Source organism: Paroedura picta, chromosome 9, assembly GCF_049243985.1.
Source record: "Paroedura picta isolate Pp20150507F chromosome 9, Ppicta_v3.0, whole genome shotgun sequence".
Classification (NCBI taxonomy): Eukaryota; Metazoa; Chordata; class Lepidosauria; order Squamata; family Gekkonidae; genus Paroedura; species Paroedura picta.
In genome coordinates, this window is record NC_135377.1 from 50209249 (window position 1) to 50221569 (window position 12321).

Genomic DNA, 12321 nt, shown 5'->3' on the forward strand with positions numbered 1-12321 from the left:
AGTCAGAGTCCGGGGGCACCTTTAAGACCAACAAAGATTTATTCAAGACGTGAGCTTTTGAGTGCAGGCACCCTTCGTCAGACTATGAACTGCTTGCACTCGAAAGCTCACGCCTTGAATAAATCTTTGTTGGTCTTAAAGGTACCCCTGGACTCTGACTTTGTTTTGTTGTGCTGCTTCAGACCAACACGGCTACCCACTTGAAATGATAGCTATTTTACTGCAAGACTAACAGTGCTATACAGTTGTTAGTGTATTGGACTAGGAATTGGGTCACTCAAGTCTGAATCCCCATTCTGCCATGGAAGCTTGACCTTAGTTACCAGAAAGTTAACTATTCATGTAGCTATATACCTTTTGGCCACAGAAGTTAGTCAGCAGTGAAAACAATTTTATCACTGGGTGTATTAAGAATTAATTCTGAAAAATTATTTTAACATGATCAAAGGTACTTATGACAATCGCACCAAGACTTTAAAGTACCATTTAGACAAATGTTGAGCGAACCACGGTGTAAATCATGAAAGCCTAAGGGAAGTGGAAGATTTTGTAGTGGCAAGCCAATTGGAAATAATTGCTGCTATTATCACTGTGACAAAATGTATTTTTCAGTGGAGGTCTGAACGGATTGAAATCTCCACAAAGTGTTTTTAAACATTTTTCTCTCTGGGCAGTGAACAGATAGGAAGGGGGAAGTCAGTTTTCTAGACTCATGTCATCTACCTCTTAAGGTCTAGCTAGAGACAGTGGGATGGTCCACCTCCCTCCAAGCAGCAAACAGAAATTTGGAGGAAATAAGACTAGAAAGATTTCATAAAGAAATTCCGGGAGATTTCAGGAAATGTTTGTTTGATCTAGCCTGACCTGATCAGAGGGAGGGAAAAGAGAGAAGATAAAATTCCTGGGAGCAAGGAGCTCTTTGTTGCTATTTCCATCAAAGCACACAGAAGTCTTAACTGGGGTCTGAAGGCACGGCCATTGCCATGTGCTGACCTGCTCACCTGAGGGAGGTTTAAAGGTAATGGAACTTATGTAAAAATCTGTTAACTTTCTAAACTTTGCAGCCTGCCTTATATTTAACATCTGTTATGGCATGGATAGAGAGATGGATAAAGGAATTGAGTTTTACCCTTTTCTTTAGAAACCCTTGTTCAATCTAGTGTTGTGATAACAGGATGCTTGTAATCATTTTCTTTTAAATAAATACTTGGTAACTTTTGATCCTGGTAGTGGCTCTCCATTTCTCATAGTCCTCCATCTTCTCAGCCACACTATTTAAAAAGGAGCACCAGGAGAAAGGTGAGGGCAGTCAGGAAATGGCTATTCCCCCCAGTGGGGTAGAAGGCAGTAAGCTGATCCCATGGTACCCAGGTCTTGGGTAGAAGCAGATCCGAGGTTTCAGAACTTGGAAGGGAAGCTGGGAGTCCTGACCTTCCCAGTGGGGAATTCCTATTAAGGTCATGTGGTGATGGCCGTTGAACACAAGGAAGGGAAAAGCCCCTCCAGGTGTCGGGAAAACCTAGGAGAGCAGGATGGAACAGGGGCTGCAGGTTAAAGCAGAACCATTCTGCCACAGTCCCAAAACACAAGGAATGGTGAGTTTGAAGAACAGAATAAGACCAAAGAAGTGGCAACAGCAGGTACTGATATCATTCCCTGCCTGTGCTTTTTTCCAAGAAATCTCTTGTACCTGGACTAGGGACCCTCTCTTGGGGAGGGATGGGGAAAGAAAGATGACACAGACATATCTGCTGGGGAGAATTGACCACAGCTTTATTAATTACAAGTTCCTCAAGTCCTGGCAGAGTATAGACTGGAGACAGAGGTTGAGATTAACAGCCCAACTGCTATCAGCATGTTTTCCCACTTGCTGATGGGATAAACCTAGGGGAAATTACTGGTGCTAGGGCTGGAAGCATCAGGAACTATTCCTAACCAACGTTATCTTCCTGGGTGTGTGACCAATGCATCAGCCATGAGGTTGAATTTCATGAGCCCTGACCTCCAGAGTCCCTTAAGAAAACCCATCTTTTGGTCATACAGGAACCCCACCCTGTACAACCTTTACTGGCTGAAAGCCAATGCTAAACTCAATGGCACAAAGTCACCCTTTTCCCCAGGCACAAACTATGACCCAGCTCAAGACTGGAGTTATACTTCTGCTAGCATTTTTCCCCTCTAGCACATGATTCATTTCAATATCCCAAGAGGAAAAACAGCTACAAAAGGGAGGGGTTTTGTGAGTGGGGGAGCAAATGTGTGTGTTGGGGAGATGTGGCACAGCTCTCCACCTACCTCTGTGGATTTCAAATTGACCCTCTAAGAAACATTTTATAGGAAGGTTCACACACAAGTAAAGTAGCTATAATGGATGGGCTTGTCCCTAAAAAGCACCCTCAAAGAATGTACTTTTGTCAACTGAGTAAACTTGCACTGGAAAACAAAAGCAGATATTAACATTAAAATTAGCAGGTCTTAGAAGTTAAAGCTATCAGACCATATCAGACAAATTTTACTTTTTTTTAAATTTTCAGGATTTTATAAAAAAGAAAACCAGGCTATTTTTCTATACAGGCTCAAGAGAGGTGCCTTCATTCCAAGGCCTGTTCAGCAGCTAATACTACATCTGCATTCTGTCACATAAAAATGGCCATCTGTACCACATCAGTACCGTAATTCTTGCTTGCAGCTGTGAAGTTAACTGTTCTCTCTTTTGCTTTTTTTCACCTTTTACACCTTTCAATCTCATTGTACTTCCCAGAGCCTGCAATCTGGGCATTTGTCCAGATGAATTCACCTGCTTTAAAATGGCTAAGCCTTAATAAAAAGGGCCTGCAGACATGCTTGCTCCAAATGTGTAACCATTTAAAGGTGGTAATGAATTGGACAGAAGCCTAGGATCATGCAGATCTTCTTTCTTCATAATTCAGTACTAATTAAAAACACATTGCTCATTCCTGGGCTGATTTCTCCAGCTCTAACCAGTTCTCTCATGGGATATTTTCTTTTGTTCTGGATGTAGGTATATTTTACTTGCAGTTATATGAAGCATTATAAAAGAAAATTTCCGTATTTCCACTGAAAGCCCACCAATGGGCTTGGACTCCATATGTACAAACTACATCTCATTTGTATAATGGTTTTATGTGTTTTTATTTGTAATTTTACTGGTTTTATATTCTGTAGTGTAAACCACCATGAGATGGCTATTGCTGAGAGTGGAGGTCTACAAATCAAAAAATGAATGAATGAATGAATGAATGAATGAATGAATGAATGAATTAATTAATTAATTAATTAATTAATGAATATCCTACATAATCCACATTACGCTCCTGATCTAGGTCTAAACTGCACGGAGCTTTTATTTCAATCCCAGGTCGATTCATTCCCTGCCGTCTACACAGAATGCGATTTCTGTTTTGATTTGGGGCGATTTAAATTTTCCTTCTGCAGCATTGATCCGGAGTGGCCCTACCTTTATTGTGCGATATCTTAGAGTGCTTTTAATACTCAATATTTCAAGATTCAGATTGAGAAAGCAGGCTGTTTTGAATTTGGGCTCTCTTCCTTGGTACAGAACCTCTGATTGGTCAAAACTGCTCATGTGACAAGCTTGCCTTAAAGGAGAAGCCCCTAATTTCTCTCAATTTCTGTCGGTCCTCGATTTTTTCTCCCTTCTCTGCCTTCTTCGATCCTCTCTCCTCCCCCCCCTCCAAGAAAAGAAAGAGGCTCCCTGCTTGGCTCCCCTCCCCTTCAAGAAAAGAAAGAAAGAGGCTTGGCTCTCCCCTTCTGAACTACCCTAGTCATGTGCAGAAGACTTTCCTGTTTCAATGAGGAGGGGGGGGAAAGAGGAAGACCCAAAGTTCAAATTGATCTGAATTCAACAGGATTGACAACTGAATAGACAAAGTAAGTGCAGACTCTGCACTAGAGAGGACAGCAAACAAAAAGAATGAGGAGCTCTGTATAACTATCACTGCTGGCCTCTTTCCCCCTCTTGGCCTCTGTCTCATGACAAAACCTGAATATCTTGAGGCACTGAAGTAAGGCAATCCTTTAAAAGGAAATGTTTTAAATGGCTTTGAGTAAGCGGGTTATCAATAGCTGTGGTTGTGGGAGGAACAGCAGTGTAGTAATAGTAATTTTTCTTCAAAAAAGAATGAGGACCTGGCAAAGTTGAAAAGTTATGAATTTGTACCGAGTCAAAGGGGGCCCTTCCTTTAGCTTTATGAAGTGTTTATTGAACCTGAAGTCATGGATCATAAAGGTTTCCTCCCATTTCAATAATACCAGAACTCGGGGCCTCCTAATAAAATGGATTGGTAGTAGGTCCAGGACAGCCAAAGAGAATATTTCTTTCCACAGTCCCCATTACCATAAGGACTTTGCTGCCACAAAAGGTGGCAGTGGTTGCTTGTGTAAATGTCCCTGAAAGGGAATAGAACAAATTAGCAGACAATAGACATGACAAGGTCAGAACTTCCTGATCACTGCATGCAGCAGCAGAGGCAATGTCCTGCTTGTGAGTTTCCTTTGAGGCATTTTGTTGGTTGCTGTGATAAACAGGATGCAGATAGGTGGTCAGCTGGTCTCATCTAGAAGATCTTTTATTATATTACAGACCCTCTATTTATATTAAATGTAATAGATCATGTTGATGAGCTGCTGCAATAAAACCACATATCATAATAGCCTCATGCTTAACCCAGCACGTCACAACACTAGCATAATTCTGTTTCCAAAACTATTCTGCCTGCCTAGGACAGTACAACTGAGAAAAAAACACAGGGGCCAGCAACTTCCATTTAATTTTATGGGCTGTTTATCAAACCAGAAGTCAAAAGTATACTGATGTAAGAGTCACATTAACAAACACTTTTAATGGGAATTTTTTTTAAGAGCTAGCCCCGGGATCTGTGTGTGGCAGAAGAGATCTCTCCCCATCGCACGCAAATCCTGGAGCTGGTTTGGCTTTTCCTGCAGTCCAGTTTAAACTTGGCTTCAGGAGAAGAGAGTTCTAGGAGCTGCTGCACCATGTGAAACATACTGATGTATGGTGCAGCTGATACTGGCTGGACTTACTTCTCATACAGTCCAATGAAAACCAGTTGCTGGAGAAGCAAGCCCCAGGATCTCATGAGCTGCATGAAGCACATTGCTCTATTTGGCACAGCAAATCCTGTTTATGTGCAGTTTTCCTGCCCCCATCCTCCATTGTTTCCAATGGAGAGGAAAAGAAGGCATTTAAAAGGATTACAATCCCTTTAAATACCTTCTGCAAGCTGTGAGCCTGCAAGTGAACTCCAAAGACATTTAAAGGGCTCACAAACTCTTTAAATGCCTCCTCCAAGCTACACTATGAATACATTCAAGCGAATTGAGAATCCTTTAAATGCACTGTAACTGAGGCTATCTGACTGTCCTGAGAAATCCTGAATACTTTGGGGATTTTTGGGTCTTGGCCATTTTAGATAGCTGAATAAATATTGGCTATCTATCTATCTATATTTATTTTATTTTATTTCTATACCGCCCTTCCATATGGCTCAGGGCGGTTTACACACAACATGGGGGATATATTGATAAGGTATTGGTTCAGATAGACTAAATGCACACTCCTAATCCACATACATACTGTCAGTGCTAATTGCATTGTTTGAGGAACTTCAAGAATAAAAGGTAGAACCAATCCAAATTACTAATTTGACATTAAACATCACTAGTGGATTGAAATTTTAGTTTTGTTTTTAGTATGTTTAACTCCTCTAGGCTTCTCTCATATTCTTGGAAGGCCATTATAGTTCCTATATTTAAAAAAGAATAACTCTTATCCAGAATGTTATCATACAATTACTCTACTTTCTTATTTAGGGAAATTATAGTCTTCTAATTTGTCAAACCTTTTGTTGGATTGGATGCAGTCTGGCAATGTTTCAAGATGGGAGCCAATCAGTTATAGAAAATGATGCTTCACCTTGGACCACTGTTTGATTCATTCCCATCAAACAGGGAGCAATACATTTGGCTCTCCCCACCCAAGGCCTCTTCTGCATGATGGATAAGCTGATGAAAACTCACTAAATACATCGTTGTTTTTCTGATCTCTGCATAGAAGAGTGAATTTACTCCGCAAAACTGATTTTGCTCTGCATGGTGAACTGCCTGTTCAGTGCTTTAAGCATCTTTTAAGTGTTGTTTCTGAAAGATGCTTTTCACTGATTCATTTCTCTCCTGCCTGCCTGAGATAATCTATTTAGCCATGCAGAGCTCTTTAGTTATGCAGATTAGTGACTGCACTAGAGAACAAAGCGGAGTTGGCAAAACTACAGGGGGAAGGGCTATGAATTGTTTCATGCACAGAGCATTGCAATGTAGTTTTTCAACAGACTATATTCAATGCAGAACAATGATTGTAATATAATAAAGCGGTCTAAACTGGCTGTTTTTTAAACTGTTTTATTTGGCTCCATGCAGAATACCTCCAGGTGTCCTTTATGCAGATTTATGGATCTCAGAGAAGAACATGACAGATGCAAATCCAGAAATGGAAAATTATTGTGGTTAACTGAGATGCCCATGCCAGCTAGAGTGCACAGGTCCACAGTAATATCAAGGGCAACTTGTCTAAAAACTTCCCAGTTGATGAGAGTTCAGTGAAGATGTTTATTATCCCCATTTTTGTTTAATTTATATTTAAATTACTTGCCCATTTTTCTTGGCAAAAACTGTCACTCTCCTTGTTAAGCAAGGTAATATTATTATATGTAGATTACTTTTGTTTTCTTGATTCTGTGTTGAGCTACAGAGGTTATTAAACAAGTCTGCCATTTTCTGCTGCTCTGAAAGTTTATTAATTAACTACAGTATATGAAAAGTATAACTATTTTACAAGAGAATGAGCCCTACAGTATACCAGTAGTCTATTGATGCTATATGTGAAGGAGTTTATGTATTATGGGATACCGTTTTTCACAATAGGAATTCACAGTTTCATCAAACAGCTATACTGAAGGCTAGATCTTATATCAAAGGTATATTTTTTCAGATATTATATTCCTGGGGTGATCCAAGTTTTTAATTTGAAAATTATTTGTGTTTTGTTTTTTGGATTGGCCATTTGGATTCATTTGGTAAATGAATCTATCAACCTTCCTTTAATTTGTTTAATTTATAAACCGAGTACTGCTCCTAAATGTATAGCTGGAGTTTCGTTATGTGCCAAACTGGGTCAATTATCTTTGGAGGCTAAAGCTTGGCAATTGGCTTTCCATTTCTATTTGAAAGTATTGTTTAGTTATTCTAGATATTTCGCTTTGCTAAAAGCAGATTCAAATCCTCCTAGTTTAAGATTTTTGACTAAAAACTTTCTCTCTTTGGTTTAAGTCTTGATGTGGTTGGTTCTACAGCTGTAAAATTCTTTATTAAGAAACATATCCAGAAATGGCTTAATTGGATACATGCTTTCTTGCCTGCAGGGTTTGTTCTTCCTTATTTTTTGGAATCCCTCCACTACCTTCTTATGCTTTCTATTTGAATAGAAGTGGTATACAAATTGGGAAACATTAATTAAATTACATGATATAATAGAGATTTTGTTGTATTGCCAAAACAAGATTACCCAGTGGATATTACAGACTAAAGATATCTAACACTTTATTTATTTTTCTATTTGTATGCTGCCCTTCTCTTGGGAGGGCGGCTCACAGCAGTTATCAATAACACATAAAACTGACAAAACCATATAAATCATAATATTACTGACATTAAATTTTGCAATTTCAGACAGGCTGCCCTTTTCTGTTTAGAGTGAGGGGGGCACAGTAAAGTGCATCCTTTGATCGTCGGTTGTGGTGACAGTATAAACAGGAATGGGAAACTGCACGACACCCCAAGGGAAACAAAATAAAAGTTGTTGAATGGATAAGCATGCATACATACCATTTCTTCTCCATCAAACTGCTCATTATACTGTCCAGAATCCTCTTGTGCTGCCTTCTGAATGATATTTCTGCAGACCATCCATATAGTCAGACTGGCAATGAACATACCGATATCAGGAACAAAAATTCTAATGGCATTGCCAGCATCTGCCCCTCTAACACTAAAGGAAATTAAAAGAGAGAAAAATCAATGTACTTTTTCATTCCAATCTTAAAGTCCATGGTGACAGTACTTTTTAACAGATGTGACAACCTCAACAATAAGCATTTGTGCTTGTTCTCTATCAGTATATTGCATCCGAGTTATATCTGGGCTCTTCTGCTTCTACTGAACTGGAGAAAGAGAAAACTAGTGTTATAGTATAAGAGCTTCAAAACACATTAATGTTCTTATGCAAACCAGTGGTCCTGTTTTCTAGTGCATACTAATATTAGTAAAAAACTATGAACTATAAAATATTAATCTACAACAAAGTCAGAAGCTGTTATCCAAAAACCACATATTGGTAAAGCTGGTTCCACATATTGACACAGTCCCAAAAGCATATGTGACCTCCAGTGTTACCAATCAACACAACTTCTCTCAGACGTAAAGGTATAGGTAAATTAGGAAGACACTGGTTCATCACTCATCTTCTAACATATATACATATTAGGTCCCCACTCTGTTTCCCAGTGACACTGCCAGAAGAGCAATCTTCCCTTTTCTTTAGATCAGGCTTTCTCAACCATTTTTTGTGAAACTCTGTGGTTTCATGATGGCCTCAGAAAGGTTTAGCAAATTGGCTGGTAGTTAATTAAATTTTCATATATTTTAATTAAAATATATATATTGTAATATGACCATATATGGTCATGTCAACATACCCACACCCTCCCAAAATGGCCAACAATGGGCCTGAAAGAGGTGAGGAGGGGCCCCGGCCATACAAATTCTTGTTGGCCAAGGCTCATTGCACATGATAGCAACTGGAGTCCAGAGACTCTCATTTTAACTGTATGGGGGGTGGGAATGGAGCAGCGTAAGCCTGCTACAGTCTTGTTTCTGGCATGGGGGGGTAGGGGCAATGGAACAGCATAGGCCTGCCCTGGCCCTGTTCCTGCAGGCTTTCTTTGATGAAGAAGAGCCTACCTGCCAGCCCAGAGTGCAGGTATGGTTCTGTTTACAAATCATCTGAAAATATTTCTGTGCTGTCACTTCCTGTGTTGTGGGAGTGGCCTAGTGATATCACTTCTGGTGGGAGTGTCTGGGAGATGTTCAAAGGTTGAGAAAGACTGCATTAGATCCTCACCCAAATAGTTCCCTTGCTTAGTTCCCTTGGTTTCCTTTTCATGCTCCTAGCATGTAAATATATATCCAGGCTGACAGCTGGCTGGTTTGTATGTTTAGCTTCTTCTCCTGAGACAATTTACACTTTTAACTTTTATTCAAATTAAACAACACTGGAGGCACACAGGTTTCTCAGCATTTGAACTTTTGATCCCTCACTCTTTCAATTCTTACAGTCTTCTCAGTTACAGACTACCTTTATTACAGTCAGATTCTGACATGCTGTTTCACTTCCAGACTCAAACTCACCCCCTCTTCACACATCTCTCCCTGCATTCTAACTGTCCTGGCTGTCTATGATCACCTGTTAACCTCCCCTCAACATTCCATCAGCTCTCACTGGCTGCATTCAGAGAAGCAGAAATGACTCTGTCTACCACAACACGGTTTGGAGGATTGAGCAAAAACTTCATATATGTCACCTTCTATTATGTACCAGTCTCTCTTTCGTTTCGGGATTTCCTCTCATCAGTGTTTGCCATGATTTTCCAGTCACACAAAGGTAAACTGTAGTTTGAAACCATGATTTAACGGAGTGTGAACAGGCCAGGGAGGGAACTAAGTAGAAACAACTTTGCTGGGTCTGTCTGAGGCTCTCCTAAGGTTCTGCCAAGGAAGAAAGCAACCCTGGATACCACTGGATGCTACATTTCCAGCTGGATACAACATTGCCACTGGATACTGCATTTGATCCCTGCACAACAGGAACTGGATAACTTTGTGGCCCTTACAAAGATAGTCCCTAAGCCCTGTGCACATATCCCAGCATCTGCCAGGTGAACTGCCAGCCATCCCTATATTGCACCAGCAAAACTGCAGTTCACTCCAATTCAGAGGAGTTGAGAAACCATCATCCTGATCAGCACCATGGACATCAATCATTGGATTACTGAACAGCAGGAATAGCCGATGTGGAATATAATGGCACAGCAGCAGGAGGCCCAAGACTCAAGGAAAGAAAATTATGCAAGACATCTGACTGTGCCATGCCTGGAAATCCACGGGAGCCCAGAAACTTATATTTCATCTCACCAAAAAGGTCTCCATGGTTCAGGTCCAGAGGCAACATGATACTATTTCAGCTCTGCACCACACAGGCGTCCTGCTTCTCACAGCACACCCATGATGGCCAGTCAGGCAGGTCCCAGTGGTGTTGCAGGTAGAGCCCAGGTCATTAAACTGGAAGCACAGCACACCACAAGGGTTGTGTCCAGGTAATGTAATGGATTCTGCCAGAGTAAGCAACTTATCCTATTCTACTCAAATCAATCTGTTGATTTGCCATATTACCTGTACAATCTCAATTATTAATTCATCTCAACAACATATTTTGTCATTGAAAAGTTCAAAAATAAATGCAAATAAAAAGCATTTTTATTTACAACTTTACTTTTCATTCTGAGTATATTCAAGCATCATAGCAAATTCTTATTGAAAAGAGGTTTGTGAGCATCAGGAATGAACATTTTCAATGACATCCAAATGCAAGCACCTCACTGAAGTGGAATATTTTTTTCTCCTACAAGCCTTGTATCCTGTTGAGCCTTATGGCCTGTTGAGGGTAAACCAATTTGCTAAGGCGCCTGAACTGAGACATCTTGGAAAACTGGGGCTGAATAAAAAAAAGGACGTGTTCAATCAGGCTCCATGGAAGGGAGGAGGAGAAGGAATGTGGGAGGAATGAAGGAAGCATGCGGGTATAGCAAACAGACTGTGATTGTGCCCGATGCTGACAACCTTCTGTGTAATTAAGAGTTTGTCATGACATCTGAATGCAGGCACTGTTTAACAAACAGGAAGAGTGATTGGAAGAAGCACTCTTCTTCTGGCAAGTGAATTAATTGCAAAACATGATGGACCTCCCAATAGAATGAATTACTTACAATTTCACGAATATGAGACCACAGATAGATGCTTTGTTTCCAAATATCTAGTTCTTAAAGGGATTTTTCACTAAGCCTGCTTTTTCTAGTGCTCCATTAATTTCTCATTTTATGATGCTGGATGACAAGTCATTCACAGTACAGAATGCAAAAAAAGAAAAAAAATTGTCCAAAATAAGGTGGTCACTAAGGTAACGTAGCAACAGAAATCCTATCTTTGACGAGGATCTACTAACCAGATCCATAATGTTAATTCCCAACAATAAGTTTGGTGAGCAACATATACCTCTGGCACCAAAACTGTCAGCTTGAAAAGAAATGTGGATATGATTTGTAAAGGAGCTATGCTTGTTTGATAATGAAACTAAATCACATTGGAAAATCACTAACATAACTATGTTTCTAAAGACCCCCTGAATTGAAGAAAATACAAACCAAGATTTTGACCCAGTATCCATGTTATGTAGGTACAGGAAATTTTACCAAAACTCTATGCATATTTCCCAGCAATACGCCAAGTCACAGGATGATAGAACTATATATCTATGGCACTTTTAAAGCCTCCTCCCCAGTGACATCATGGATGGAGGGGGAAAGTTGTTGAAAGGAGTGGAGTCCCAGCCTCTCTCCATTCCTGGAATTCTGCTCATTATAGTCCACAGACTTCACTGGAAGATGGCTGGAGTAAATCCCTAGAGGAAGTGAACCCCAAAATTGATAATTTGAACATCTGTAAATATGTGCAATTAAATATGTCATTGATGCCAAGTGACATACAGTAGACAAAATTGCAATTTTTATTCTTCCAATAGATGTCCAGTTTTAATCTAACCATGATAAAGTTATCCAAATTTATCTTTAACTATACTTATCCTTACTGTTCAAAGCTCTCTTAAATTATTTTATTGTGAACAGGACTGATTTAGGTGAGGGTCATAAGTGGAAGGAGCTTTCTAGAAGCACCCACAATCCTTGTGGTGCCATTAAAGATGGTGAATGAACATAAGACTCAGTTCATCATCAACTTTCTACCAGAAGGTGATTAAGGTTTATACACCTCTCCTTAGCCATTTCCCCTCCTTTTTCAGCAACTATTAATCATATTTAGAAGAGAGTTCATAAGCTTTTTACCTTTCAGTGACAGGTTTGCAAATGGAAAGTTTCT

General features: G+C 39.9%; 1 protein-coding gene across 7 annotated transcripts in view; it reads right to left on the reverse strand.

Moving 5' to 3' along the window:
* PIEZO2 (piezo type mechanosensitive ion channel component 2) overlaps nucleotides 1-12321 on the reverse strand; it is a 273980-nt gene that overhangs the window by 138272 nt on the left and 123387 nt on the right. For all 7 annotated transcript variants that reach the window (XM_077352782.1, XM_077352780.1, XM_077352783.1 and 4 more), the window contains one exon: nucleotides 7942-8104. In XM_077352782.1, coding sequence (XP_077208897.1) covers nucleotides 7942-8104 — 163 coding nt within the window. The remainder of the gene's footprint in view (nucleotides 1-7941; nucleotides 8105-12321) is intronic.